This window comes from Puntigrus tetrazona, unplaced genomic scaffold (genome assembly GCF_018831695.1).
Source record: "Puntigrus tetrazona isolate hp1 unplaced genomic scaffold, ASM1883169v1 S000001081, whole genome shotgun sequence".
NCBI classification, from domain to species: domain Eukaryota; kingdom Metazoa; phylum Chordata; class Actinopteri; order Cypriniformes; family Cyprinidae; genus Puntigrus; species Puntigrus tetrazona.
In genome coordinates, this window is record NW_025048669.1 from 278,291 (window position 1) to 306,284 (window position 27,994).

The 27,994-nt window shown below is 36.2% G+C and overlaps 1 protein-coding gene across 7 annotated transcripts; it reads left to right on the forward strand.

The window, feature by feature from the left end:
• atp6v0a2a (ATPase H+ transporting V0 subunit a2a) lies at positions 1-27,550 on the forward strand. Of its 7 annotated transcripts, none has more exons than XM_043234182.1 (21): positions 5-236; positions 492-677; positions 1,827-1,905; positions 2,261-2,358; positions 7,274-7,411; positions 10,074-10,171; positions 11,536-11,662; positions 11,884-11,966; positions 12,872-12,965; positions 13,136-13,348; positions 14,205-14,355; positions 15,366-15,505; positions 15,609-15,766; positions 15,937-16,027; positions 16,148-16,266; positions 17,558-17,768; positions 17,877-18,014; positions 21,006-21,104; positions 21,198-21,315; positions 21,427-21,598; positions 26,745-27,550. In XM_043234182.1, the coding sequence occupies exons 2-21, from the start codon at positions 561-563 to the stop codon at positions 26,845-26,847; spliced, it is 2,547 nt and encodes an 848-aa protein (XP_043090117.1). In that variant the 5' UTR covers positions 5-236; positions 492-560; the 3' UTR covers positions 26,848-27,550. The 7 variants fall into 7 exon arrangements, with proteins under 7 accessions (XP_043090115.1, XP_043090117.1, XP_043090118.1 ...); XM_043234183.1 differs by having other exon boundaries at positions 17,877-17,996; XM_043234180.1 differs by having other exon boundaries at positions 1-20; positions 21,006-21,315.
• Positions 27,551-27,994: the final 444 nt, after the last annotated feature.

Genomic DNA, 27,994 nt, shown 5'->3' on the forward strand with positions numbered 1-27,994 from the left:
CGGACGCAATCTGTAGACTGGTAGGGTTTGTGCTTTACGGGAGTAAGCTTTTTATTATGCGGTCTATTTAAACACCAAGCCTTCATTGTACACGTACGTTTTTTAAACCGCATAGCGTGTAGCTGTTTGTTTGGCAACAGTAGCCTTTAATCTCTTACGTTATTACTGTCGTTTCAATGGCAAAACGGCAATTAAAGGCACAGTCGACTATCGATTATTATTGTCCAGCCAGCTAGGTAAGACATAGTGAATATTACCTCTGCAGTTTAATCTGAAATATCTGCATAACACTGGCTGAGAATACTCACTAGGTTGCTAAAAATAGCGTTTATAGGTTAATCATTTTAGTAGTTTAATCTCATCCCTGCTCAATCAGACATACAATCTTAAATAATTCAGAATACGCGCTGACAAGTGAGTTTATAGTCAAATGGAAACGTATTAAGATGGATTTTTTTGTGTGTGTGTTGAACGATTGACTCTCGCGGCAGGTTGGTCGTGCTGTATTAAAGTGAATCGCAAAGGCCAGAGGCGGACTGAGTGATCAAGGTAGTAAGAAGATGGGCTCGGGCTTTCGGAGTGAAGAGATGTGTTTGGCGCAGCTGTTTCTGCAGTCCGGCTCGGCGTACGACTGCATAAGTGAACTGGGAGAAATGGGGCTGGTTGAATTTCGAGATGTAAGTTTAGATTCAGCGGATGTCTTAAATCGTAGTGAGCTGCCTAGCTATACAGCATTTCTGGGGCATCATAGACACGTTCCGAGTCATCGATGCTGCGTGCACTTGATTACCCAAAAATGCTATCTAGGTAGATTTTGTGTCACAGCCTGAATTCTCGGAACGACAGATTGAAGTAAATAATCGCATTATCTGGCAACCCATGTTTGTTTGCTGCGTGTCGTTTATAGGTGAGAATCGAATTTATCGTGCATGTTGAGTCTCATGTTTAAGCGTGCATATTTAGCATGGCCATACATTGAGGCTGATGTATGTTAACCAGGTTGATGTCCTGGTTCACGCTGAGGTGGTTAAATTGCTCAGTTGCTTAGTTAACAATAGAGTGAGTCTTTAAAAGCTTGTGTTTTCTATTCACCTTGAGTTTTTTTTTTTTTTTGACACTTATTAACAACTTCATAAGCTATTTATGTGTTGGTCATATGTGTGTGACCTATTTAGGTTGGTGTCAGTAAGTGAATTTTTATTATTTATATTTAATTTTTACATTTAAGATTAATAGAAATTGTTGATCTCAGGTCCTAAGCGTTGTTGTTAAAGCATGCAAGCAAAATTAGTAATTTGGAAATTAAAATGGAAAATATAATATAAAAAAAAATAAAAGTACATTTTTTAATAATATTCAAATTTAATTTGAAAATATATTAAATAATAAATATTTTATAAATAATAAAAATAACACAGTCCTTTCATTTATGCATTTTTAATCTAAAGTATTAATGTTGATAGTGTTTTTTCGTACCAGAAATGTATTATTTTTCTCATGTTGTTCCAAACTAGTCAGGTTTTTTGTTTATGTATTTATTTATTTATTTATTTATTTTTGTCTTTTACTTTTTTCCTTCTGAATTAGAATTGGGTCTATAATAAATTAACAGATATATTTTAAAATAAATCAGTTTAAAATTAATCTCTTGATAGATTTGAGTGAGGAACAATGCAAAATGTAACAAACTATGTGGATTATTGTGCAATACTAAAATCTGAACAATGAACAAATATCATCTAAATAATGTAATGCCCACAGCTTTGTCTAGATTGTAATATGTTGTTGTGTCAAACATAAAGTCATAATCAGATGACCTGTTTCAGCTGAACCCCACTGTCAGCTCATTCCAGCGTCGCTTCGTCAGTGAGATCAAGAGATGTGAGGAGATGGAGAGGATTCTGGGTAAGAGATCTATATTGAACACTCTGTAGATTTCAGGTCAAGCCTAAACCTCTACTGCTCAGGATCTTTAAAATTCTAAATATGGTTCAAAATATTAGATAAAACTATTTTTCTTTATTTTGCAATACACTTCCATCTTAGCCTTAGAGGTGTGTTACACAGACAGCAAAGTTAGAATTGAAAAATAAAAAATAGCATAATGAAAATGCATTATTGCTGTGAAGAACAGAACAGACTATTTTTCTACATTTAAAACTTTATTCTGAATTTAGATTTTTTTTATGTGAATGCATTATGTCAGTGTGCTCTTGAATCAATGTTTAAAATGTATTTTTTTTGTTTCCATCACCTACAGGGTATCTCCTGAGGGAAATCAGGAAGGCAAATCTTGCAGTGCCAGAGGCTGAAGTCCCTCCTGTTGCTCCTGCACCCAAAAATGTCTTAGAAATCATGGTAGGCGCTGAGATATATTGATACAGTGGTTTGAAAAAGTGTTGGCCCCCTTACTGGTTTTTTTTTTTTATTCACACTTCAATGTTTCCAAATTTAAGGATTAATCAAAGATAACACAAGTGAACACAGCATGTAGTTTTTGAAATGAAAGTTTTTATTATGAAGGGAAAGCAAAATCCAAACCCACATGGCCCTGTGTGAAAAAGTGCTTCCCCCCCTAAACCTAAATGATGTTTTATTAATGAGGTTTGAGAGGAGCATGATCAGATAATCTGTCAATTACAGGTGTAACTTGTTTAGCTAATCATCCTAACTAGGTCATTATGCATCCTGTAGGTCATGTGTATAAATAGTTACAGCTGACTTACTCCTGTACTACGACTTTTCCTGCATTCGATCTTGGCCATTAAATCACAAACTCAACTTTTCCTATAAACAAGAAGACAGGGATTTTCTGGATCTTCTGTCACATTCTGCAGGCCCTAAGGTTTATTCCTTTTCATCTTGGCCGTTCAACATTTGACGATCCATTTCGTTGAGGGTAAACAAAGCGGGTCTGTACAATTTTTGTCATCCTGCAAATTAATCAACCTCACTTCTAAATCCACTCCATCCGCCAGGGAAGCCATTAGATCGAGCAAAGCCTCGAACTTACTTTCACTTAACACCTCTGTCATTCCGCACAAGACCCGGCTCACATTGAGCGTTGGGTCACAGCAACGGCCCTTAAAAAAGCCAGTTTTCACCTCAGCAAAACCTCACTCACTTTTCCTGCTTTTCTGGCCACAATGCTGCATGTAGCTGGGTCTCTAGCTCTCGAAGCAATCACTAGCGCCAGGCAGCTTCCACTAGTGGCACAGGCTGTGCTGCAAATTAGGTTTTAAACAAAAAGGCTGACCGTTGCTTAAATGGCATTGATGTAATTTTGTAATTATCTCGCAAAACTGAGTAGAACACTTAATTTTTTTTTTTTTGTTCCTGTATTCTAAATTACATTGTACTCAAATAGATAAAGGCTTCTTATTAAGAAAATAAGTTCCATTATAGAAGAACTGCAACTAGCAACCTAATTCACATGTGCTGATTCAGAACTTTTGTGGTTAAAAGAAGCATCTTTAAATTTTATTAGTTTATTAAAAAAAAAAACAACAACTTAAAATACACTCTCCTCTCCTCGTCACTTTGTTCTATCCTCCAAGCAGTTTCACCCAGTACTGTCCATTCATACCTAGCAGCGTGGTGACATTTCAAATTATTTCAACTCTCCTATAACCTGCCATTTACAGATTTCTATCCTTGCAATTAGTCATTCTAGCTAAATTCAATCCAGGTCTCTGGGAGGATCAGGCCTTACAAAGAAAAGTTACTTCTTTGATAACACTAAACAAGGCAGCATCAGACTCATATTTTTGGCTTATATTTAGGCAACGAAAGGCAGGAAAACCAACACATTCCATGTTTCCAAGGACAGTCATTTCAAAATCTGACAGCTGCATTTAAAATTTTACTGGAAATTAAGTGCTGAGGTTGTCTGGCCAGAGAAGAACTGGCATCCAACTGAGTCTGGATTCTTCCAAAGTTTTTTTCACCATTGTGTCACACATGGTGTTTTGGTTCTTTGCTGTTGTCACCTTTGGCTTGCTTAGTTGGGAACAATTTTTTCTAGTGATTAACGTCGATTTGATTACAGACCATCTCTGCATTTAATTAAACCTTAAATAAATACAAAATTAATAATAAATTAGTGTTTTATCTTGTCACAATCCGTATTGATAAAAGCGCAATAAATAAAAGTGATTGAAATTAGCAGTGCTGATTTTCATTTAATGGCATCAGTGCCTTTTAAAGTTTGGACTGCATCGCGATTTCTTGTCTTTTTGTGCCTAATTGTAAGCCCTCCTAAATTGTAAAATTGCAGAGTTGTCGTTATACCATTAAAAAAAAAAATCTTAAATTATGGCTTTCAGTTTTATATAACTAAATCAAGAGTTTTTAAACATGAAGCGTGAGCCCTGTATCTAATTCTCAAATTTCTCTTCTAATCAAATTCAGTGTTTTCAACCGTCAGTCCCGGATTCCGAACACCTTTTAAATCCGGACACCCTTGTACCCTTCTGAGATGCTCAGAAATAGCAATAACTTCTAAATTCAGCCCCAAACTCCATCCATCTCTGGAATTTATCTGTAATTGCTTAATAACAGAAGTGGTCATTAGTTGCTTTTAAATCATTTTGGTAATCGGAAGCCCTCCCTTCCAATACAATAAGTCTCAGTAACAACCAGTCATCGCTTTGAATCTCAATGCTTATTCAGAATCAGATAGGGCTTTCCCTTCTGTTGCAGCAGGGCCATGGTTCCATTTGGTTGCAGTGTCCTCTGTCCTTCATTCTGAGTTATGCTGCATTCTAAGCCCCGGACGGGGCTCTCCCTTCTGATGCTGCAGAGCAGCAGCTCCCATCTGTTTTAGGGTTCCTTATCAGTTCCTTATTTTGATCCCTGCCATCATGCAAGGCTCACCGCATGTTATGTTTCCTTTTTGGCTAAATAAATGGTTGGGTCAACCTTAGCAGCAACAACTGCAATCAAGCTTGCAATTAACTTGCAATTAGTGTGTTACAGTACTGTGGAGGAATTTTGGCCCACTCATCTTTGCAGGAATTGTTGTAATTCAACCACGTTGAACCGCCGTTTTAAGGTCATGCCACAGCATCTCAATAGGACTCAGGTCAGGACTTTGAAAAGGCCGCTCCAAAGACTTTATTTTGTTTTTCTTCAGCCATTCAGAGGTGGACTTGCTGGTGTGTTTTGGATCATTGTCCTGCATTCATTGTTCCATTTATCACAGCAAGTCTTCCAGGTCCTAAATCAGCAAAACAGCCTCAGACCATCACACTATCACCACCATATTTTACTGATGGTATGATGTTCTTTTTCTGAAATGCTGTTACTGTTACGCCAAATGTAATAGGACACACACCTTCCACCTTTCTTTCTCATTTGTTCCTGAATTTCTTTGTATCTCACTTTTTCACACAGGGCCATGTGGGTTTGGATTTTCCCTTCATAATAAAAACCATTCATTTAAAAACTGCATGTTGTGTTTATTTGTGTTATTTTTGTATTCATATTTAAATTTGTTTGATGATCTGAAATATTAAATGTGACACACATGCAAAAAAAAATTAAAAATCAGCAACTGTATTGCCTGCTTCAGGAAGTAAAATAAATGTGCCAAACAGACATTTTCTAGTTCCTACAAATACTGTTTTGGGTCCTTTGGGGCAAATTTAAAGATATAGTTTACCCCAAAAATTTAAATTCTGCCATTGATCACTCACACTCATGTCATTTTAAACCTGTAAGCACTTTGTTTATATTCAGAACAAAAATTTGGACATTTTTAATGAAATCCAAAAGTTTTCTGACATTGACAGCAATGCAACTACCATTTTCAAGGCCAAGAAAGGTAGTAAGGACATCATTAAAATAAGTGACTTCAATTGGTTCAACCTTAATTTCAAAAGCTACAAGAATATTTTCTGTATGAAAACAAAAGAATGCAAGGAAAATACAAACAGTTTTATTCAACAGTTTCTTCTCTTCCATGTCGGTCTTTGACACAATCACAAGACAAATGATTTTCTCCCACAGGTTTTTCATACATTTTTTTTTGCATCAATCAACAGAAAGCTGCTTGATTTAAAAGTAATTTCTGTATGAGCTAAATTTCTACATTTAAATGTAGTCATGTAAATGACTAAATTTAAAGACGCTTACAAAGCGACTTACAAATAAGAAACAATAGAAGAAATCAAAACCAACAAAAGAGCAAATGCTGTGAAGTCTTGGTTAGCCTAATGCAGTAAATGTATCTTTCAAAGTCCATTCATGTTTATTTTGTGATATAGCTTGTAAAGATGAAGAGATGATCAGAACACCTTCTGCTTGTACCAAGGCACTACAGCGATCTGTTACCACACATTATAGAGCCAAAAATAGCATATAATGTTTGAATTTATTTAAAATGAAAAAGTTGACTTTGAAAAATGACTTTTTCATACAAAAAAACTAACTGCTATGTTTTGTCTGCTGTGATCAGTTTCCTTTTTGCTCCTCAATGTATTTTTCACTGCATGAGAACATGTGTTGTGTCAGTGCTTTGTCTTGTTGAACATAGCAAAACTTACAAAGGGGGTCGGGACTTGTGAAGGGTCATTTGAAAATGGATGTTTAATCTACGAAATTTTGCTGAAATTTCACACTACAATAATAAATGTAGACCAGCAAAGTTGCTTTACATATTTTCATGGATAAAATTAAGAAATTTCAATAGGAGCAATCTCAACAATTTCACGTTTAATTTGGCTTGAAAGTGATTTCTGAGTTGTTTCTTATATCACTACACTACTGACATTACTGTTTATTGTGAGTTCAAATTTAACCCACATTTTAGACCTTTTTATTGAGAGTGTAAATGTGACGCTCTAAAAAAAAAAACATAGCAGCAAGCTTTCTCATATAACAGATGTTTGTGTGTAAAGAGTGTTGATGATTATAGATCCCTAAAAGAAAGAACGTTCCCTCATTTACAGTTTTAAGTACACTGCATATATTTTTGGCTTAATAGCGAGATGCTCAGTGGTTTATGGTAATTGTTTGTATGTGAGAGCTCCAGTTCTCAGTGTCAAGACCCAGTGCTGGTAATTGACTATGTCAAGTTGCCTAAAATGATTGACTGTGTATAATGTTAAAGAGAAAGCTTTCTGAATATGGAGCAATTGATTATGCATAACTTAGCTTTATAGCAGTACACTCATGATAACTCATAGCCTTTTTAATGCATTGGGTGTACTGATTGAATGTGTTACTGTGATGTGTTTTAATATCACTGATGGAGGTCATTGGCTGTTGTCAGGAGCAACTGCAGAGGCTGGAAGTGGAGCTCAGTGAGGTGGCCAAGAATAAAGAGAAGCTGCAGCGGAACCTGCTGGAACTGACAGAGTACATACACATGCTGAGAATCACACGCACGTTCATGCACAGCCGCTCCAGGGTGAGTCTCCATTCAATCAGCATTAATGTGGCCTGTGTGACATGATGTATAGTGATTTCAACTACCGTAACTGCAAAAGTACTGTAAGCAAATGCACCAAAGTTTTGGTACTCTGAGAGTGACATGACGTTCACGATGCTTATGTTTGAGAAACATACAAGCCAAGAACAGCTTGCATCCAATCATATGTTGTGTTATCAAATAAAGGAATAAAGCATCTTTAAATTACAAAAAATTTAAACTTTAGTTATTTTTTAGCAAACATGGGATATTTACTATTCAAATTAAAGCATGCATGAAATGTTTTTTGATCATTACTTAGTTGTTGTTTTTTTAATAATCTTAGTAGTAGCAGTACTGCAAGTTTAAACCAAACTCTTAGTTTGTTTTTTTATTTGTTTTATTAAAAAAAATAAAAACTACCACCACTGTGTATTTTTTTCCCAGTTACAGTCTCTGACAAAAAGCACTCAAGCTTAGGTTTAATTTATGGTAACAGTTATGACATTAAACACTTGGCTAAGACTTAATTCAATCACTGGAGGTAGGCTACTGCTAGTATCCTCTCAGCCTTTTCTATCAGCATAGATTTTTGCAGATACAAACCAATACATCGATCGACCTCTAATGGTCAATCATCGCCCAGGCAACACTGTTCATTTATCAACTTGAAATGTTTTTTTTCCTAAATAAAAAGAGTAACCTAAATTTATTTCCATTATGGTTAATAATTGTAATTGAAGCCTTTTGTTTTCTGATAAAAAAAGAGAGTAGACTTTCCCTTCTTGACTGTAAAATTGTAATACCAAATGCACTTTTTATTTCATTTTGGAAAAAGAAAAACTAAAAACATTTTCTTCAAAGGATGAATTTATAATTTTGAGCTTACAACACTTGAAATCTTAGGTTTATGCATTCTGATAGTAAATAGGTTTAATTCATTCATTTTTAAACGAGAGGGCAAAATTTGCAAGTAACGTTTAGTTAACAATACTTGATTAAGTAAAGGCACTGGTCAAACAGAAAATGTGGGCTGTGTTAATTGTACATTGAAAAAAATTAATGGTGTTAAAATTAATTTGCATTAACGCTTTAATTTTGACACCTAATGTATGTGTGTGTGAGTATGTATGTGTGTAAAGAACTTTGCTTGGGTGCAAAATCCTAAAAAAAGACCCTCACTTAATAAGAATAACATGCTGAAGTATTGTGAACTTCTCTGTCCATAAAGCCTATGAAAAAACTGTGAATATGTGTATATATAGTCCCCTCTGACCAAAAGGTGGCTGTGAAAATCATTTTGATATTTCCTTTAAAAAAATGACAAAGTAAAACTATCAAAAGGTGGTGGTGATGGTGGTGGGGATCATAAAATAAATGTTTTCTCTCCATTGCATGTTGGCTACAATTATTGGCACCCCTAGAAATTCTTATGAATAAAATATATCAGAATTATATTCCGCTTAATATAAACATCTTTTTAGCATACCAGTGAAACTACGAGCGTGAAATTGTCCAGCCAAATAAAGAATCTTGGAGTGATTATGGAGACAGACCTTATTTTCAGTAGTCATGTCAAAGCAGCTACTAAATCAACATATTATCTCAAAAACACTGCAAGAATTAGATGTTTTGTCTCCAGTCAAGACTTGGAGAAATTTGTTCATGCCTTTATCACCAGCAGGGTGGACTATTGTAATGATCTCTTCTCCGGCCTTACCAAGAAGACCATTAAGACAGCTGCAGCTCATCCAAAATGCTGCTGCCAGGATTCTGACTAGAACTAGAAAACCTGAGCACATCACACCACTCTTCAGGTCCTTATACTGGCTTCCAGTTACATTTAGGATTGATTTTAAAGTACTTATACTCATTTATAAATCACTTAATGACCTAACAATACACTCAGATCATTTGGATTGAGTCAGTTAGATATATCAAGGGTTCACACAAAACAAGGGGAGTTCATTATTTTGCCATCCACAGTTGGAACCAGCTTCCAGAAGAGATCAGATGTGCTAAAACTGTAGCCACATTTAAATTCAGACTCAAAACTCATCTGTTTAGCTGTGCATTTACTGAATGACCACGTCCGAATAAACTGCCCTGTATTTTATGTAAACATTTTCTATTATTAACTGTTTTGTATTCATTTTAAATAAATTAACAAAACCCAACACTTTTGGCAATATAATTTATATAGACCTTTTGTAATTATTATTTAAATAACATAAATTGTGTAGATTTCACTAAAATGCAATATTATACAAATTCAAAACATATGACTTTTAGGAACAAAATTTAGAAAAGATAGTGTTTTTGAAAAATGTATATATACTATAATTTGTTATTTTAATTGTAATTAATTATAGAATTATATTAGTATATTATATAATAAAGATATGAGATACACAAAATTGCTTTTGAAATTTTTAAATTGTTTAAAATAGCATTTTTTTTATTACTAAAATGAATTATTTAACACAATATATTATTTAATACAATAGATTTTACAATTGAAAAACATACAAATTTAACCAAGACTCTTTAATTTCACATATTAAGTCATGTTAAAATAAACCTTGTGGTTAAGGATTGCAGTGTGTAGCATTCAATATTTAATAAATCTTAATTATGTGGTTGTGAATGTGTCTGTGTTTAGCATGAAGCCCTGGGCCCTCAGTATGAAGAGTTCCCATCTCTGGAGACTGAATCAGTGACAGGCTGCACCAGCATGCAAAGACTGGGCGCTAAACTTGGGTAAATCACAAAGACCCTCTCACTCCACACACAGCGGAGATCTTATATCTTTTAAACAGATCAGTGTGTCTTCATTCTACATTCACAGTCTACACCATCTACAGTTGTGGCCAAACGTTTTGAGAATGACACAAATATTCACAAAGTTTGCTGCTAAACTGCTTTTAGATCTTTGTTTCAGTTGTTTCTGTGATGTACTGAAATATAATTATAATATATTTGTAATTACATGCACTTCATACGTTTAAAAGGCTTTTATCGACAATTACATGACATTTATGCAAAAAGTCAGTATTTGCAGTCTTGGCCCTTCTTTTTCAGGACCTCTGCAATTCGACTGAGCATGCTCTCAATCAACTTCTGGGCCAAATCCTGAATGATAGCAACCCATTCTTTCATAATCACTTCTCGGAGTTTGTCATAATTAGTGGGTTTTTGTTTGTCCACCCGCCTCTTGAGGATTGACCACAAGTTTTAATGGGATAATGGGATTAAGATCTGGGGAGTTTCCAGGCCATGGACCCAAAATTTCAACGTTTTGGTCCCCGAGCCACTTAGTTATCACTTTTGCCTTATGGCACGGTGCTCCATCGTGCTGGAAAATGCATTGTTCTTCACCAAACTGTTGTTGGATTGTTGGAAGAAGTTGCTGTTGGAGGGTGTTTTGGTACCATTCTTTATGTTTTTGGGCAAAATTGTGAGTGAGCACACTCCCTTGGATGAGAAGCAACCTCTCACATGAATGGTCTGAGGATGCTTTACTGTTGGCATGACACAGGACTGATGGTAGCGCTCAGCCTTCTTAACGAGAATTGAACCTCTTTCCTTGAAGTTCCTGATGATCCTATAAATTGTTGATTTAGGTACAATTTTAGTAGCCACAATATCCTTGCCTGTGAAGCCATTTTTATGCAACGCAATAATGGCTGCACGAGTTTCTTTGCAGGTCACCATGGTTAACAATGGAAGAACGATGATTTCAAGCATCACCCTCCTTTTAACATATCAAGTCTGTCATTCTAAACCAATCAGCCTGACATAATGATCTCCAGCCTTGTGCTTGTCAACATTCTCACCTGAGTTAACAAGACGTTTACTGAAATGATCTCAGCAGGTTGTTTAATGACAGCAATGAAATGCAGTGGAAAGTTTTTTTCAGGTTTAAGTTCATTTTCATGGCAAAGAAGGACTATGCAATTAATCTGATCACTCTTCATAACATTCTGGAGTATATGCAAATTAAAATTAATATTATAAAAACTTAAGCAGCTTTTCCAATTTCCAATTTTTATGTAACTCTCAAAACTTTTGGCCACGACTGTACGTTCACACCACTGTGACCTTACATGCATGTTTGTGTTCAGATTTATCTCAGGCTTGATTCAGCGGGTGAAGGTGGAGGCGTTTGAGCGCATGCTCTGGCGTGTCTGTAAAGGTTACACCATCCTCAGTTACGCAGAAGTGGATGAGAGCCTGGCCGATCTGGACACGGTATGCAAACTGTGTGTAAATGAGCGTGCTGAGATCCACCAGCAAAGTATTTTTTAATTCTGTAGTTCTATTTAAATGACTTGGTTTACCAGAATATGCTGCATGGTGTGAACATGCCTCAGTTTGTTTTGAAGTTTTATACCACTCCTGTCTGCCACTGCGTGTGCTGATATATTCAGAGCTTGTTTATGGAGAGTCTGTCTCATGTTTATGTGCAACAGGGGGAGATCAGGAAGAATGTAGTGTTCCTCATCTCCTTTTGGGGTGACCAGATTGGGCAGAAAGTTCAAAAAATTTGTGACTGGTAAGTGAAGGCCTTAATGTAGACTTGTTTCTTTTTGTTCACACAGATTGACGTTTGTGCATATTTTCTTTCTTTGTTTAAATTTTTGTATATATACATGAGACTGAAAGAACAGTTTGAATGAATGAATGCATTTTGTGAAAATGTTTAGGTCTATTTTATATTTGTCTATTATATTTGTCACTAATATAAAATTTAACATGATAAGCCTGTCAGTTAAAACAGTTACTTTTAAATAAGTAATTTAAAATACATACTATAAAAATTGTGTGTTGTGTTCTGAAATTATTTCTTGTGTGGATCTAGACATTTTCTTCTACATTATATTAAAATTAAATATTGACTTCAATTTACTTTTTCTATAATAATTATTATTACAAATTAATTTCAGTATTTTTTATGCCATTGATTTAGAAATTTTGATTCAACCGTCCTAATATTATAATGGGAAATAAAAAATGCCTGTAGTTTTGTGCAGTCTTTAATTATAATATCTGTAATACAAACTGCTTTATTTTAACCTAATTTCTTTTTGAAAAACTTATACTACTGTTTACTAAAAAATCAAGTTATGTTGTGCAAAAGAAAATGGGTTAAAAGTATAATAAAATATCAGAATTTTTAATGACAAGTCAAGGTTAGTTCAGGATATAAAATATCGTACCAGTGCCATCATTTTTGAATGAATATTTTCAATAAAATCATCTTTTTATTTGACATTTTTAGATGTACCGGTATTTTTTTTTGTGTGTGTGTTTTTTTATGTAATTTTTTTTTTTTTTTTTTTTTGGAACCATTTTAATTCTGTAAAGTTGAATTAAACCATGTTTTAAGAAGTTGGCACATGTGTTTTTAGATTTTACAGATAGAACACATGAACATGCTTTTGATTTTGATTTTCACAGTTACCACTGTCATCTCTACCCCCACCCTGAAACAGATGAGGAAAGGGCCGATGTGATGGACAGCTTGAGGACACGTATCCAAGACTTACAAAATGTACGTCTTTTGCTTTCTTTGTTTTTCAGGGTGTTCTTAGGATTATTGGAGGCTATTGCTTTTGTTTGTGCTCTGTGCTGATATTATCAAATTCACTGGAGGATTGGAGGAATTATTTGATCCTGCTCTGTCTAAACTAAAATGTTACTGAAGCGATGTTTGCGCATTAGGTTTTGCACCGCACTGAGGATTACTTGAAGCAGGTCTTACATAAGGCGTCTGAGTCAGCGCATTCATGGGTGCTGCAAGTAAAGAAGATGAAAGCCATCTATCACATCCTTAACCTCTGCAGCTTTGACGTCACCAACAAGTGTCTCATTGCTGAAGTGTGGTGTCCAGTCAGCGACCTGGCAAACCTAAGGAGGGCATTGGAGGAAGGCTCAGTGAGTGAAATTGTTCTAAATAGCCTGATATTATCCAGCCTATTGACGTATCAGAAACACTTAATAAGTTTAATGTGCTTTCTAGACAATTACACAATCTGAAATTAGTGCTGTAACTGTAGGATCTTTAAAAAATAATTGTTTACCCAAAAATCTAATTTAACTGACGATTTTCTCCCTCTCAAGCCATTTAAGATATAGATAAGTTTGTTTCCTTATCAGAACAGATTTTTAGAAACTTAGCATTGCATCACTGTCTCATAAGTGGATCCTCTGCTGTAAATGGGTGCCATCAGAATGAGAGTTCAAACAGCAGATAAAAACATCAACATAAAGTAAAACAAAACATCAACAAAAGTTATCCACACAACTCCGGTAATGTCTATTAACTTTGAACCAGTTTTTCCAGCAAAAATGCAAGTCTTTTATAATTATGCTTTCTTAGTGGATAAAGAAACCTTGTCTGAATCATGTGAGGAACCTGCTCGTATCATGAACAGTTTATAAGCAAAAATGGTTCTAAGCTAATATATGGCTGGATTTTTAGAGTAAAACAGGATAGACTTATAAATTATGAACAATATTTTGACCAGAAGCAATGGTTTAAAGTTAAATGTCTTTATGGATTAAATTTTTTAAAACGTGCTGCTTTTCTCTTCACAAGACAAATAGTCTGGTGGACTAAAGTGGTGTGGATTACTTGTGAATTACTGTGATGTTTTTATTAGCTGTTTGCACTTTCAGTCTGATGGTACTTGTTCACTGCAGAAGATCCATTGGTGAACAAGTAATGCTACATTTGTCATTAGGAAAAAAATTTCATTTTGAGAGATCCTTTCCTTTAATTTCTTAATAGAGAAAAGGTGATGCCACTGTCCCTTCTTTCGTGAACCGTATCCCAAGCAGTGACACTCCACCAACACTTTTGAGGAGTATCAAGTTTACCTCAGGATTTCAGAGTTTAGTGGAGGCGTATGGAGTGGGCGATTACAGGGAGGCCAGCCCAGGTGAGTGCAGAACACTAACATTTTTTACAATTTACAAGCTGTACAAGAAAATTCACCCAACAATTGTGTCATTAATTACTCACCTTCTATGACATCCTGCTATCACAAGTTTTTATCACAATAATTTAATGCGACATATGCACATGCGCTTAGAATGAACTGACAATATTGTTTGCTGGTTTAGACACTAATGTTATTTTCATTATAGTTATCTTTACAGTTATTGTGCTTGATGTGAACAGGGCTAAAAACCTTCATCTCTAAAAAGTCAGGGAGAAGAATTACAGATTAAATTATGTTATTATTGTTTTCTTTGCACACAAAGTATTTTTGTAGGTTCATAAAATTATGTCTGAACCCCTGATGTCACATCGATTATTTTACAGATTGCCTTGCTATGTTTCTGTGCATTTATCATGTTAATATCATTGCTTTCTATGGGAGTGTTAGAGAGCTCTTGTAATTCACTAAAATAGCTTAGTTTGTGTTCTGAAGATGGCAGAATGGGTTAGGAATGAGGGTGAGTAGTTAATGACAGAATTTTCATGTCGGGGTGAACTGCCCCTTTAATTGAGAAGCTACAATGCCTACACTGGAAATTAAATCAACAGCTTGATGTTAAACCCAAAAATTCTGTCATTATTTGCTTAACCTCATATTTTTCAAAAACTATAAGATTTTCATCTGTGGATAAAAAAAAAACCTATATATTGAAGAATGTTAGTTCAGCATATAGTAACTAATGACTGTTAGGCTAGATAAACGTGGTCCATATGGTTCACCATTAGCCATACACTATAATAAAAAAAACTATAAAAACAGGTATTGTGCATTTGATGCTCAAGATCTTTATTATTGTTGAAAAAAGTTGTTTAAGTTACAACTGTAAATGTGCCAGAATTTTTCACCTGTAAACCCTCGACAGAATGAGAAAGATCACCTTGTACTGCCTAATATTAATAATTTTTGAATTGCTAATGAGTTTTTATTTTTCTTTCCTCCCCTTACAGCTCCTTATACCATTATCACGTTTCCCTTCCTGTTTGCGGTGATGTTTGGAGATCTTGGTCATGGTTCAGTCATGACGCTCTTTGCTTTGTGGATGGTGTTGACTGAGAAGAACCACAAGCAAAGACAACCAGGAAATGAGGTCAGAGTTGTTACAAAATTTAATTAAACTAACTGCAATTGCCATTGTCTTTCATTGAGCTATTGTAATTTTATTTTCTGATTAGATGTTTGTTTCTGTTCAGATCTGGATGACTTTTTTTGATGGGCGTTACATCATACTGATGATGGGTTTATTCTCCATATACACTGGACTTATTTATAATGACTGTTTCTCCAAATCCTTCAACATCTTTGGCTCAGCCTGGAGCATCAAGGCCATGTTCACACAGCAGGAGTGGACGTAAGACACAAACACACACTTTTAAGTGCCCATGAGCTGAAGCAGCACCATCTGGCAGCAGAAAATGTAGCACTAAAAATCTTTTCATATTTACCTGCTTAATGTCATTGCTTTCTCATCGTGATGCTTATATAAATCATTGTACGTTACCTCCTTTTACTCTGGCACAGGAATGAAACTCTTCAAATGAATGATTTACTCACCTTGGATCCCAACGTTTCTGGTGTTTTCTCAGGACCTTATCCACTGGGCATTGATCCAGTAAGTACACGTTTTCTGAAGATTTATGAAGCACATTTCTGTGAGTGGAAGAGTGAAATTATACATTGCTGAGTATTTTACTGTTATTGGAGCTCCAATTTTTCTTGTTCAATTCAATAGATTTGGAACATGGCTGTAAATCGCCTGACCTTCCTCAACTCTTACAAGATGAAGATGTCTGTGATCATTGGAGTCATCCACATGAGCTTTGGGGTGGTGCTCAGTGTCTTCAACCACCTGTAAGTCAGCCTTATTTATGTGTTGGTAATTATTATTATTATTAAGGTTTTTCAAACTAAGGGCTGAGTGCTACTTTAGTATCATTGAGATATTGTGAGTTTTTGGTTTTTAATAGTGTAGTTTTTGTTGGTATTTTGAATTAGTTTTGAATTTTTATTATTTTCTGTTCTTTTCCATTGTATTTTAAGGTTTAATGACTTTACTGTTTTATTGACATTCCGCAATAGGTTTTATTTTTATATTTACTTGAATTTTATTAAAAAATATTTATTTGAATTTTGTGTGTTTGTAATTTTTTTTGCAATATTTTATTTCAGTAAACATTCACTTTATGTCACATTCTTTTTAAGGTTTTAGTTCTGGTCAACATCAATAATAACTATAATAACAATGGGCTAAAATACGTAGTGTATTCTGTCAAAGTAATATTTATTTGTATATATTTATAAATTAATCTAAAATAGATCATTAAAATGCATAGTTATTTACAAATGTATTTACTATTTCTTTCTAAATAAAATTATTATTTACTTAATTATTTCTAAATTAAATATCTTCTAAATTAAAGCCTTGTTTCACAGAGAGATTTTAGACTGAGTCAGGATTAGGTCATAGCTTAATTGGGATATTTAAGGAATTTTCATAAATGTAAAATATAAAATATAAATGTAATATTAAAAAAACATAACTCCTCTGCATCTTGAGACAAAACAAAGGCAGCAGCATATTTTAAGCAACATATTTTATTTTGTTTGAAAAAGCTTGGATTAAAGTTGTATTTTTTTGTTATATATTTTTTTTTAAGTTGCATTTATGTTTTATTTTATGTCTATTTGAGCACTGAACTGCAAAATACGTAACCATATCTGTGTGACCAGTATGTAGCACCGTGGTCCTGCGAAACACAACAATCTTATTTCATTATATGTCCACACATGTAGCAGAATTGACTTGATTGACTTTATTTTAGGACTAGGTTTAAGCCTCGTCTGTGAAACTGAAGAATAGTGTTACAAAAAAAATCTTAGGGTTAATCTCTTATTCTTTATAATGTAAATGTTTTATGTACATTTTTAATCAATTGCTTTGGCTTTAGTACCGTGATAATTTAAATCCAATTCAGTTAAGTGATTATTTAAAATGCAATGAAAAGATCCATAAAAACATTCTATTTGATTTACATCAAAAAGTCCTTACTCAAAGACTCTCTGCATTAAGATCACTTTTCACGCATCTAAACTTTTTACATTCTTTCTAAATTCTGCTCTTTTCCTCTGTGTGTATTTACAGGCACTTTCGACAGAAGTTTAAGATCTATCTTCTCTTTCTTCCTGAGCTGCTCTTTCTACTTTGTCTCTTTGGATACTTGGTCTTCATGATCTTTTACAAATGGCTGGTGTTCTCAGCTCGAGACTCACAGCTGGCTCCGAGCATTCTCATCCACTTTATCAACATGTTCCTAATGCAGGAAAATGACACTACACCCCTTTACCCTGGCCAGGTGTGTTTGTGTGTGTGTGTGTGTGTGTGTGTGTGTGTGTGTGTGTGTGCGCACAAATGTTTTTCAGTCTGGCTGATATCTGTGTTTGTGTTAATTATCTTTTAACAGTTGGGACTGCAGGTGTTTCTAGTGGTGGTGGCTCTGCTGTCTGTGCCAGTGCTGTTATTTGGGAAACCTCTGTACCTCTACTGGCTGCATCATGGTGGGAAGAGACTGGGGGTCCACAGGGTGTGTCTGTGTTCTTGTGTATGTATGTGTTCGTATCTGATGTCACTTGATTTCTCACGGTACATTCAGTCTGTTTGGTAATGCTAGTACTACACAACTAAAGAAAAAAATTATTGCTGCTGTAGATCACTTTAAAAATACTAACAATTCAAAATACTAACAAGTATTTATTCAATTTTGTTAATGTTAGCTCAGACCCATTAAATGATTTCAACAGGGATGGCTTATGTACGAATGTATTAGTAAATGTGAAAATAAACTTTGCTAAGATTAATAAATGCTTAATTCATGTTATCTAATGTAGTTAACTAATTTTAACAAATAGAACTTTATTATAAAAAAACCTCAAAATTATTCAAATAGGTTTATGTAATGCATCATGATTAATCACACTTAACATTATAATTGCTAATCAATATATTTACATATTTAATTTTTTAATTAATGTAGAATTATTTTTGATAAGTTAAGTATTTTGTTTAATAGCACCTCTTTACAGCTATCAAGGCAATTATTGACAATAAAAATACTTTTGTCAAATGTTGCATGTTAAATTAGTTATTAGAAGCATTGAAAAGTATCAGTGAATTATTTAACATTTTAATTTTGTGATAGACAAACTACAAATTATCAGATTACTTTTTTCTTATTCATGTCATTATGCCCCCCACCAAAATATATTTATTTAAATTAATTTTACACCACAGTAGTTGTTGAGACTATTTCACTCAAACGGCTCTTTACCAGGAAGGATCAACTCAAAAAATAAAACACAAGACAGGTTCTTTGGATTTTAGCTTGCAAGGATTGCGCTGTCGGTTGCAAGGGGGAGAAAAGCAGGTTTCTCTCTTTTGCCTCCGAAGCTCAGGTCACAAGTTGCTTTATTTATAGAGGAAAGGACAGGACAAGATAAGTAAAAGCAAATGGCAAACAAGGGTTTCAAACACGTTCGTTGTATCTTTTGCACGTCAGAATTTTCACTCCTTCAGATTCTTCTGGCTTCCATATCAGTCTAATATGGAGGTCATTTTATGACCAAGAACTAAACTGAAACTGAAAGCCCCCAGGTGCATATATGTCAATATTCAATTCTAACAGTAGTGTTGATGATGCTGATTTAAAATGTTTAATGTAAATATAAAATAACGGAATAACCTGATGGAAATGTTACGCCCCTTATCATAATTTGATGCTATGACACAAAAAACAATAAAAGCCATTACAAATGAGGCATTTGTTGCATCTAGTGAGGACATAATTACTTGATTATAACGACTTACTACTGTCTTTTTATGCGTCTCATTGCATCGCGCCTGCATTTTGTCTGCATTTGTAATCTGAGAACTGACCAACAACAAGCATTACTCTTTTTGCCTCACTTTTTAGGCTTTGTGCACAGTTACCATAAGCTGCTCTACAAGTTTTAGGAATCATCCTCCGTAAATGCTCTGAACAAACTGTAATATTTGTGTTAAACTGTTCTGGAACAATGTTGTTAATTAATCATTAATCACAATGAGAAAAACCAAGGAATGTATTTCTGATGTGCAGCAAAAGATAATTGTGCTTTACAAATTAGTGAATTGGCTTTAAGAAAAGCACTAGAGAAGTGGAAAATTTACATTTCTACCATCAGGGCAATAATTAAGAATTTCCAATTAACATAAAATGTTAAGAAACTGCCTGAAAGGGGACATTTGTCTGTATTGTCCTAATATACAGTGGGAAGGACAGTTTGAGTAGCCAAAAACTCTCCAAGGACCATAGCTGGAGAATTGTAGAAAATAGTTGATTCTCAGGGTCAGAAAAATGTTATTTGGGAGGGTTTCAAGAAAAATTCTCCTAGCTCATCCAAAAACTACAGCATATTTAGTTTTCAGACATGACTGGAACTTCAAGTGGGACTAGCTTCTATGGTTAGATGTAACTAAAAAATAGCAAATACTACAGATGTGTTTGATTAACACAGGGATAAAAAGTACTCAACATGTACAAAGACATACACTGTTTTATTATAATGTTGTAGGCCTGAATTTCTGCTGGAGGTCCTGTACATCCTGTTTAGACACATGGCATGAATTCTATCAAGTACCAACAGATGAATAATAGTCAATGAGTGACTCTGTTAGAAATATTATAATAGGCCATGTTTGGATCTTCCAACCATACAATAATTCAAAAACAACAACAAAAAAACGGATCACTGAGCTCAAAACCAAGCTTCTGCTGTGGCCATTTCAGTTATCTGACCTGAACCCTATGACAAATAAGTAAGGTGAACTAAATAGAAGAAGCACCAACATGGAGCTGGGAATCTGGAGTGATTCTGGATGAGGGAATGGTCTATGATCTCTTGTCATGTGTTCTCTAAACTCATCAGGCATTATAGGAGAAAATTATGAGCTGTTAAACTGGCAGATGATTCAATACCGTCAAAAAATATTGAACAAAAGGGTGCAGTTAATTGTGGCCAGTGTGCATTAGAAAAAAACATTTATTTCAAAACATGAATTTCCCCCCAATTTTTAGCATCCAATGAAAGATTAGAATTGTTTTTTTAAAAAAAATAAAAGATCAAAAGGATTAGCAATGCAGATTAATTTTCACGGTTTCCAGGGGTGCCAATATTTTTGCCAAATTTACATATCTATGTATTTTTTTGTATTGTAATTTTATATAGTTCTTATAAGACATTATTATATATTATGTATAAGACATTCAGACACATTGTTGTAAGGAGGAATTGAGAGACAAAACGCTGTTTTGTCAAAACTGTATACAATCACAATTCAAAAAGAATCTTAATCCTAGGGTAGTCATTATTTTCTTTATTCAAAATACTGTTTATTGTTCTGAGATTTGAGTGAGACCCAAATGACAAATGTCAGTTTTCAAATGCATTTGCATGTGTGTTTAGTATGTATATACTAATGCACATACTGTATATAATGGTGTATGATGGACTGGTTAAAGAGGCAAAGATGCTACATCATATTATTTTGTGTGCAGGGCTACCAGCGAGTTCGGCGTGTGAGTGAGGAAGATCTATCACCATCTGTAGTCCATGATGAAGAGGAGGGACTAAACGACTCAGGAGGGCCTCGGGAGGTTAAAGTTGAACTACCTCACATTAAATCACCATTAAAACACAAAGACTTATCTTTTATGAATGTCACTGATAGCATGTTTGTTCACTGGCAGTTTGATTTTGGAGACGTCTTCCTGCATCAAGCAATTCACACCATAGAGTACTGTTTAGGCTGCATTTCCAACACAGCCTCCTACTTGCGTCTCTGGGCTCTGAGTCTTGCTCACGCCCGTGAGTGTCTGGCTGTTCATAAAAAAATTACATCAATATAGCCACATATGGGTATATGTATCTATTTTGTACACTATATATGCATATATTGTGTATATGTGTGTATCTCAGAGCTGTCAGAGGTGCTGTGGGTGATGGTGATGCGTCTGGGTCTAAGGATGAGCTCCAGACTGGGTGTGCTTTTCCTTGTGCCTGTGTTCAGTGTCTTTGCTCTGCTCACTATCTCCATTCTGCTAGTGATGGAGGGTCTGTCTGCTTTCCTCCATGCGCTACGTCTTCACTGGTGAGCACACACAGAAATGGGAATTAATTGAAAAAGTCTTCTTGAGTAAACTTTACATATTTTTCTTTCAGAATATGTTTTCATTTTTGATTAGCGTTGTCAAATGATTAATCGTGATTAATCCCATTCAAAAAAACCTTTTTGTTTACATATGTTTGTATACTGTGTATATTAATTGTGCATATTTAAATACACAATTTTATATATTCATATTTTCAAAATATATAAATGTGGATGTGTATTTATATATGTACAAACACTATGTACACACATTATTTAAAACTTTTTTTGCATGTGATTAACTTTCAATTGGATTAATAGGAATTGGGGCTGTACAATGAATCATATTTTAATCATCATGATTTCTACTCTGCTCGATTTAAACATAGTCATCTGTGATATTTGCTGGCTATATATTTATCCTGAAAACATTTCATTTTAATTTGTCATTTCCATTTATTTTACATTGGTAACAAGCCTCCACAAGTGCTAGTGGTTGGGGTTGCCATATGTTAAAAGCTAAAATCCCCCAATGAGAGCTTTTCTCTTAAATTGATACATTGCTACTTAGTGTTTTACTTAATCCTCCCAACCTGGCAACCTTGCATATGTGTAGCATCTACATTAGTGTTTCTCAACCCTGGTCCTGGGCACCCCCCAACACTGCACATTTTTTATGTGTGTATTATCTGATACACCCATTTCATGTCCTGGATCAGGGCTGTCCACATGCGGTCCTGGAGGGCTGGTGTCCAGCAGAGTTTAGCTCCAACTTACCTTAACACAACTGTTTGGAAGTTTCTAATATGTCTAGTAAGAGATTGATTAGTTGCTTCAGGTGTGCTTAATTAGGGTTAGGGCTAAACTGGGACACTGGCCCTCTAGGACTGATTTTAGAGTTTCTTGAGCTCATGAGTTAAATCAGGTGTGTTTGATTAGGGCGATGCACACAATGTGCAATGTAGAGGTGTGCGCCAGGACCAGAGTTGAGAAAAAAACTGATCTATGTTATGGAAAAGCTCTAATGAGCTAAAAACACTGGCAAACATGTAAACAGGAGTTTAAAAACCTCTATTGAGATTCTTCTTAAATAAAAGCTATTTCTTTCACGCAGTTGTCTGTGCTGTTAAATCTGCAAACAAACCATGCAAGTTTATCAGAGTCGTTTGTCTGTCAGTCCCCTGTCTGTCAGTTACTACAAATTATGTTGTGACGACAGACTGGGGTCTTGCTCGGAGCCCTGATTTGCTCTAATTAAGAGAAAATGTCAATGAAATTTGGCAAGTAATGTTCCATCGCTCTGCCTTGGGCTACACGTCAGCCTGCCTGTTGCTGAGGGCACCCTCCTGTGGTTGCTCCACCCTGTGCTGAGACCTGGTCAAGGCCAGTGCGTTTTGAGCTCCCCACCAGGAAGGTGAGGCCTGGAAAGGGCGAGAAACTGCTCTACAGGAGGTGGTGAGGACAGCGCCACTCCTTCCCTTGGAGGTCTCGCTGCCACCCACAGTGCCCTCTATTGCCAGTGGCCAGGAAACCACGTAAATGAGACGCAACGACTCCCTACGTGGTTCTGGCCAGTATCTCCAGAGACCAGAGCGGCGCTACTGTGATGAGTCAGGACGCGATGCTTTCTGTTCCATCCAGTCTCACTGCCCACCGCTGCACACCTCCAGGCAGGTCGGGGACATCAATGGTGCTGCTTGCTCTGAGGTTGGGTGCATGGCTTACACTACCCAACCCGTCGCAATGGCTAATCTGGATGATCTTAATCTGCTATGCAATTCAGTTCACCCAGTGGCCTATCAGGTTCAGTGGGGTTCTCGAGACTTCAGTGACAGTCCGAGATGCTTCTGTCTTGCATGAGGAGATTGATCTCCTTTCAACCAGACGATCCCACTGTTTCTGCACGTATTTCTGCGTGCCTAAACGACATCTCAGTCTGGATGAAGGATCATCACCTGCAGTTAAACCTCACAAAAACCGAGCTCCTCGTTTTTTCCGCCAATCCCGACATACAGCACAAACTATCTTTTCAGCTAGGCTCGGCTACTGTATCCTCGTCTAGGTCAGCTAGGAACCTTGGAGTGATCATTGACGACCAGCTAACTTTCACTGAGCACATTTCAAAAACTGCTCGATCTTGTAGGTTTGTGCTGTACAACATCAGGAAAATCAGACTGTACTTATCAGAACACGCTACACAGATCCTCGTCCAGGCACTAGTCCTGAGTAGACTGGATTACTGGAGGGCGTTGGAGGAGGGCGTTGGCCCTCCTTGCTGGCCTCCCAGCCTCTACAACCAGACCTCTTCAGATGGTCCAGAATGCAGCGGCAAGGGTGGTCTTCAACGAACCAAGGAGGGCCCACGTCACACCCCTCTTCATTAGTTTACACTGGCTTCCTATAGATGCCCGCATCAAATTCAAATCCCTGATGCTGGCCTACAGGACAATCACAGGCTCCGCTCCCTCGTACTTACACTCACTAATTGAATCATATGTTCCCTCTAGGTGCCTACGCTCTGCAAACGAAAGGCGCCTTGCAGTGCCTTCACAAAAAGGTGCAAAATCACTCTTGCGCACCTTCACCTGGTCTGTTCCTCGCTGGTGGAACGATCTGCCCGTTGCCACTAGGGCAGCAGAGTCACTAGCAATCTTCAAAAACCAACTCAAAACTCATCTTTTTCGTTTGCACTTGACCCAACATTGATAGCACTCTCTTCTTCTTCTCCTGCTCCTTCCTATCCTTTTCTTGTTTAAAAAAAAAAAAAAAAAAAAAAAAAAAAAAAAAAAAAAAGCCTTGTGTCTGCGTTAGGTAAGACAAGACCCCACTCAAGAGCACTTATGCACTACTGCCCTTTTGCTGATATTAATTTGCTTCTATATGCCTACCTCATTTGTACGTCGCTTTGGATAAAGGCGTCTGCTAAATGACTAAATGTAAATGTAAATGTGATGTCCTCCTTGCAAAGGATGCAATCAAGCCAGTCCCTTCAGCCAATCCTGTACCTGCATGTTTTGAATCAGGTCATTCACAAGTTTCTGTTCAAAATGTTCATGCAGAAATGCATTACCAAATGTATTTTGCCTCAGGATGAGTTTGCAGCAGTCAACTTGAAAGATGCCTAATTCAATGTCTGGATTCTCCCTCGACACAGACTTTGGTTTGCGTTTGAGGGTCGAGCTTGTTAGTACAAAGTCCTCTCCTTCGGGCTGTCCTTGTCCCCCCGCATCTTCACGAAGGTTGCAGAGGGCACCCTTGCACGGGAGGACTTCCCTTGTATGGGAAGTACGCTTCAGAATCCAGGAATTATCTTAACGACTGACTCATCATGACTCAAGCACCTCAGCCAGTTTGGGCTTCTGGTCAACTGGGAAAAGAGCAAGCTCTCCCTCGTGCAGAGAATCTCTTTTCTCGATGTGGAGTTGGACTTGGTGAGTAAGACGGCGTGTCTCTCAGAGTGTCTCTCAGACAGTTCAGTGCTGAACTGCCTGAGTTCCATTATAGGTAGAACGGTGGTCCCACTGAAATACTTTCAGAGGCTTCAGTGGCATATGACATCTGCAGCCGCTGTCACAATGCTTGGATTGCTCCATATAAGACCACTTCAGCACTTGCTTCCCTAGTCCCTAGATGGGCATGGTGCCGTGGGACACTATGTGTGAACATCATGCTGCACATTAAGCCTGTGGTCAGACTTTGCCCTTCTACGGGCCGAGGTGCCTCTAGAACAAGTGCCCAGGTATGTTGTTGTCACGACAGATGCCTCCACCTCAGGCTTCTGCACCACATGCAACAGGCAGGCAGCCTCAGAGACCTTTCCGCAATTAGGTGGTGAGCTTGCAAGCACTGCCCTGATCCAGCCTTGGCATTGCTGTGTCCTATAAGAGCCTTGCACATCTACATGGACCACACCCAGAGCTTCAGAACCTCCAAGCAGCTCTGTTATGGAGGCTCCAAGCAACGGTTGGCTCACTGGAAAGTGGATGCCATTGCCTGAGCGTACCCTTCTCAAGGTGAGCTGTGCCCCCAGGGAGCGTAAGGGGCCCACTTCACTTGGAGTGTTGCCTCCTCCCATGCATTGGCACAGTGCCTCTCTGGCAGACATCTATAGTGCTGTGGGCTGGGCAACACCAAACACCTTTGTGTGGTATTACAATCTCTGCGTTGATATGTAGCACTGCCCCTGCCTGCCTTCAGGCAGGATGTGGCCACCATAGAATCATTTTCCGGAAGGTTCACTTCCCCATTCGTTCTGCCAAACTGTAACAGCAAATAGGGAGATTTGAAGCAATCTTCTTTTGAAGGTCAAAATCCCTTCTCTTTAGAAACTATTTCTATCTCAGGAATAACTGTGTTTTTGTAGTGTTGTTGGTTGTGGCGTTTTCCATAGGACCCCAGTCTGATGTCACAACATAACTCGTAGTGACTGACAGGCAAGGAATGTCTCGTTACATATGTGACCCTTGTTACCTGATGGACATAACATCTCAGTTTCCTCCATCAGGGAACATGATTTTCATGATTTAACTATTTAAAGGACTAGTTTGTCCAAAAATTGTAATCTTCATTTAATCTTCAGTCTTCATTTACTCACCCTTGAGTAGTTACAAATCTGTATGAATTTCTTTTTGATGAGCACAAAGGAAGATATGTTAAAGAGTGTTTGTAACCAGGCAAACACTACTCCTACTCTGGAAGTCAATGATGACCCAAAATCACCTGGTTACAAACTTTCTTCTACATATCTTAAATCAGGGGTGTCCAAACTTGGTCCTTGAGGGCCTGTGTCCTGCAGAGTTTATCTCCAGTCCTAATCAAACTCACCTCAATCAGCTAATCAAGCTCTTGCTAGGCATACTAGAATCTTCCTGGCAGGTGTGTTAAGGCAAATTGGAGCTAAACTCTGCAGATATTGGCCCTCAAGGACTGAGTTTGGACAGCCCTGTACTAAATGATGAAAGAATTGTAAGAAATGTTTGGAATTTTCAGAATTTTCATTCTGTTCCTTTAACCGTTATTGTGCAGCCCTAATTTTGATTTACTATTAATATTTTCAGTTACATTTAAAATAAAAATAATTTTTAAGTATTATATTATAAAAGAAAATCATTATTTCTAATTCTTTTTAACATTTAAATTTTTGCAGGGTGGAATTTCAGAACAAGTTCTACAGTGGAACTGGAGTTAAATTTGCCCCCTTTGACTTCTCCCTGTTGCCCTCTGTCTTTGAGCAAGATGGGTTACTCTGACTAAAACCCACAACACCTTGAACAGGACACTGTAGCTTATCATGGCATATTGACCTTTGGGCACTGGACAATGACCCAGCAGTTGAATAGGAACAAAACTTGCGCTGAAAAACAATGTCACAGTCGGATCAATATGCTAACCTGACAGGACCTGTTTGCCCCAGTCCATATCAGATGTTTGAGGTGCAGGCTTTTCGGATGTGGCTCCATCATTTGCTGTCATTCGAAGATGAACAAAGTTCTGTTTTAGATTTATCTTAAAAGATATGATTTGTATTTGGTATTGCACCTTCATAAGCATTTGCTTTCATATCGATTTTCAAAGTGCCATAACTATTTTTCAATGTACAGTTTTGTATGATACACTAAAATGTACTTTTGCTTGCTTTAGCTTGGTCTTAGAAAACAAAATACTTTGCAGGTTAGCTATGTTGTAGGTTATGCTACAGTTTTAAATAATACCAAATAACAAATATAATTTCTAATGTGACATTAAAGCATAAGTTACAGCATTTAAAGTGTATATTTCCAATGTAGCATTTTTTTTGTTCATTTTTTTTTTTTTTTAATTTATTCTGAAACAATGCTTTATTCATAAAACCTTTTTCAATATGTGTTCTTGGTCTATGAACTGACAAGTTTACACAGGAAAAGTGGTACAAAATGGTGCAAAATGTAAAAAAAATAAAACCTTGTACTCAGACAAAAGAAACAACATTTATTTATTTTATATGTACTAAACTACTGAAACTATTCAACCTCCCAATGTTTCACTTTTTTCTTTTTATAAAATGTGCTTTTTATCTTTATGTAATATAATTTCAACTTTATGTTTAATAACATTCAGGATGTTTTTAACATTTCAAAACACATTGTCAAGTTAGCAGGTTCACATATGACCAACAATTTCACAATATATATAAAATATCACAATAAAATATTATCAAGATATTCATATGACAGATCTGACAGTGGTGATGAAAATGTTAATTTGTAGTTAACTATCACATACATTAAATCAATCAATTACTGTATTGAAACAAACACAACAAAAACAGTATGTTATTGTTTATAAAGATTTTATTCAAGAGTTATATTGTTTTTATATATCATTGGAAAACAAAATGTTTCATTTTGGTTTTTTTCT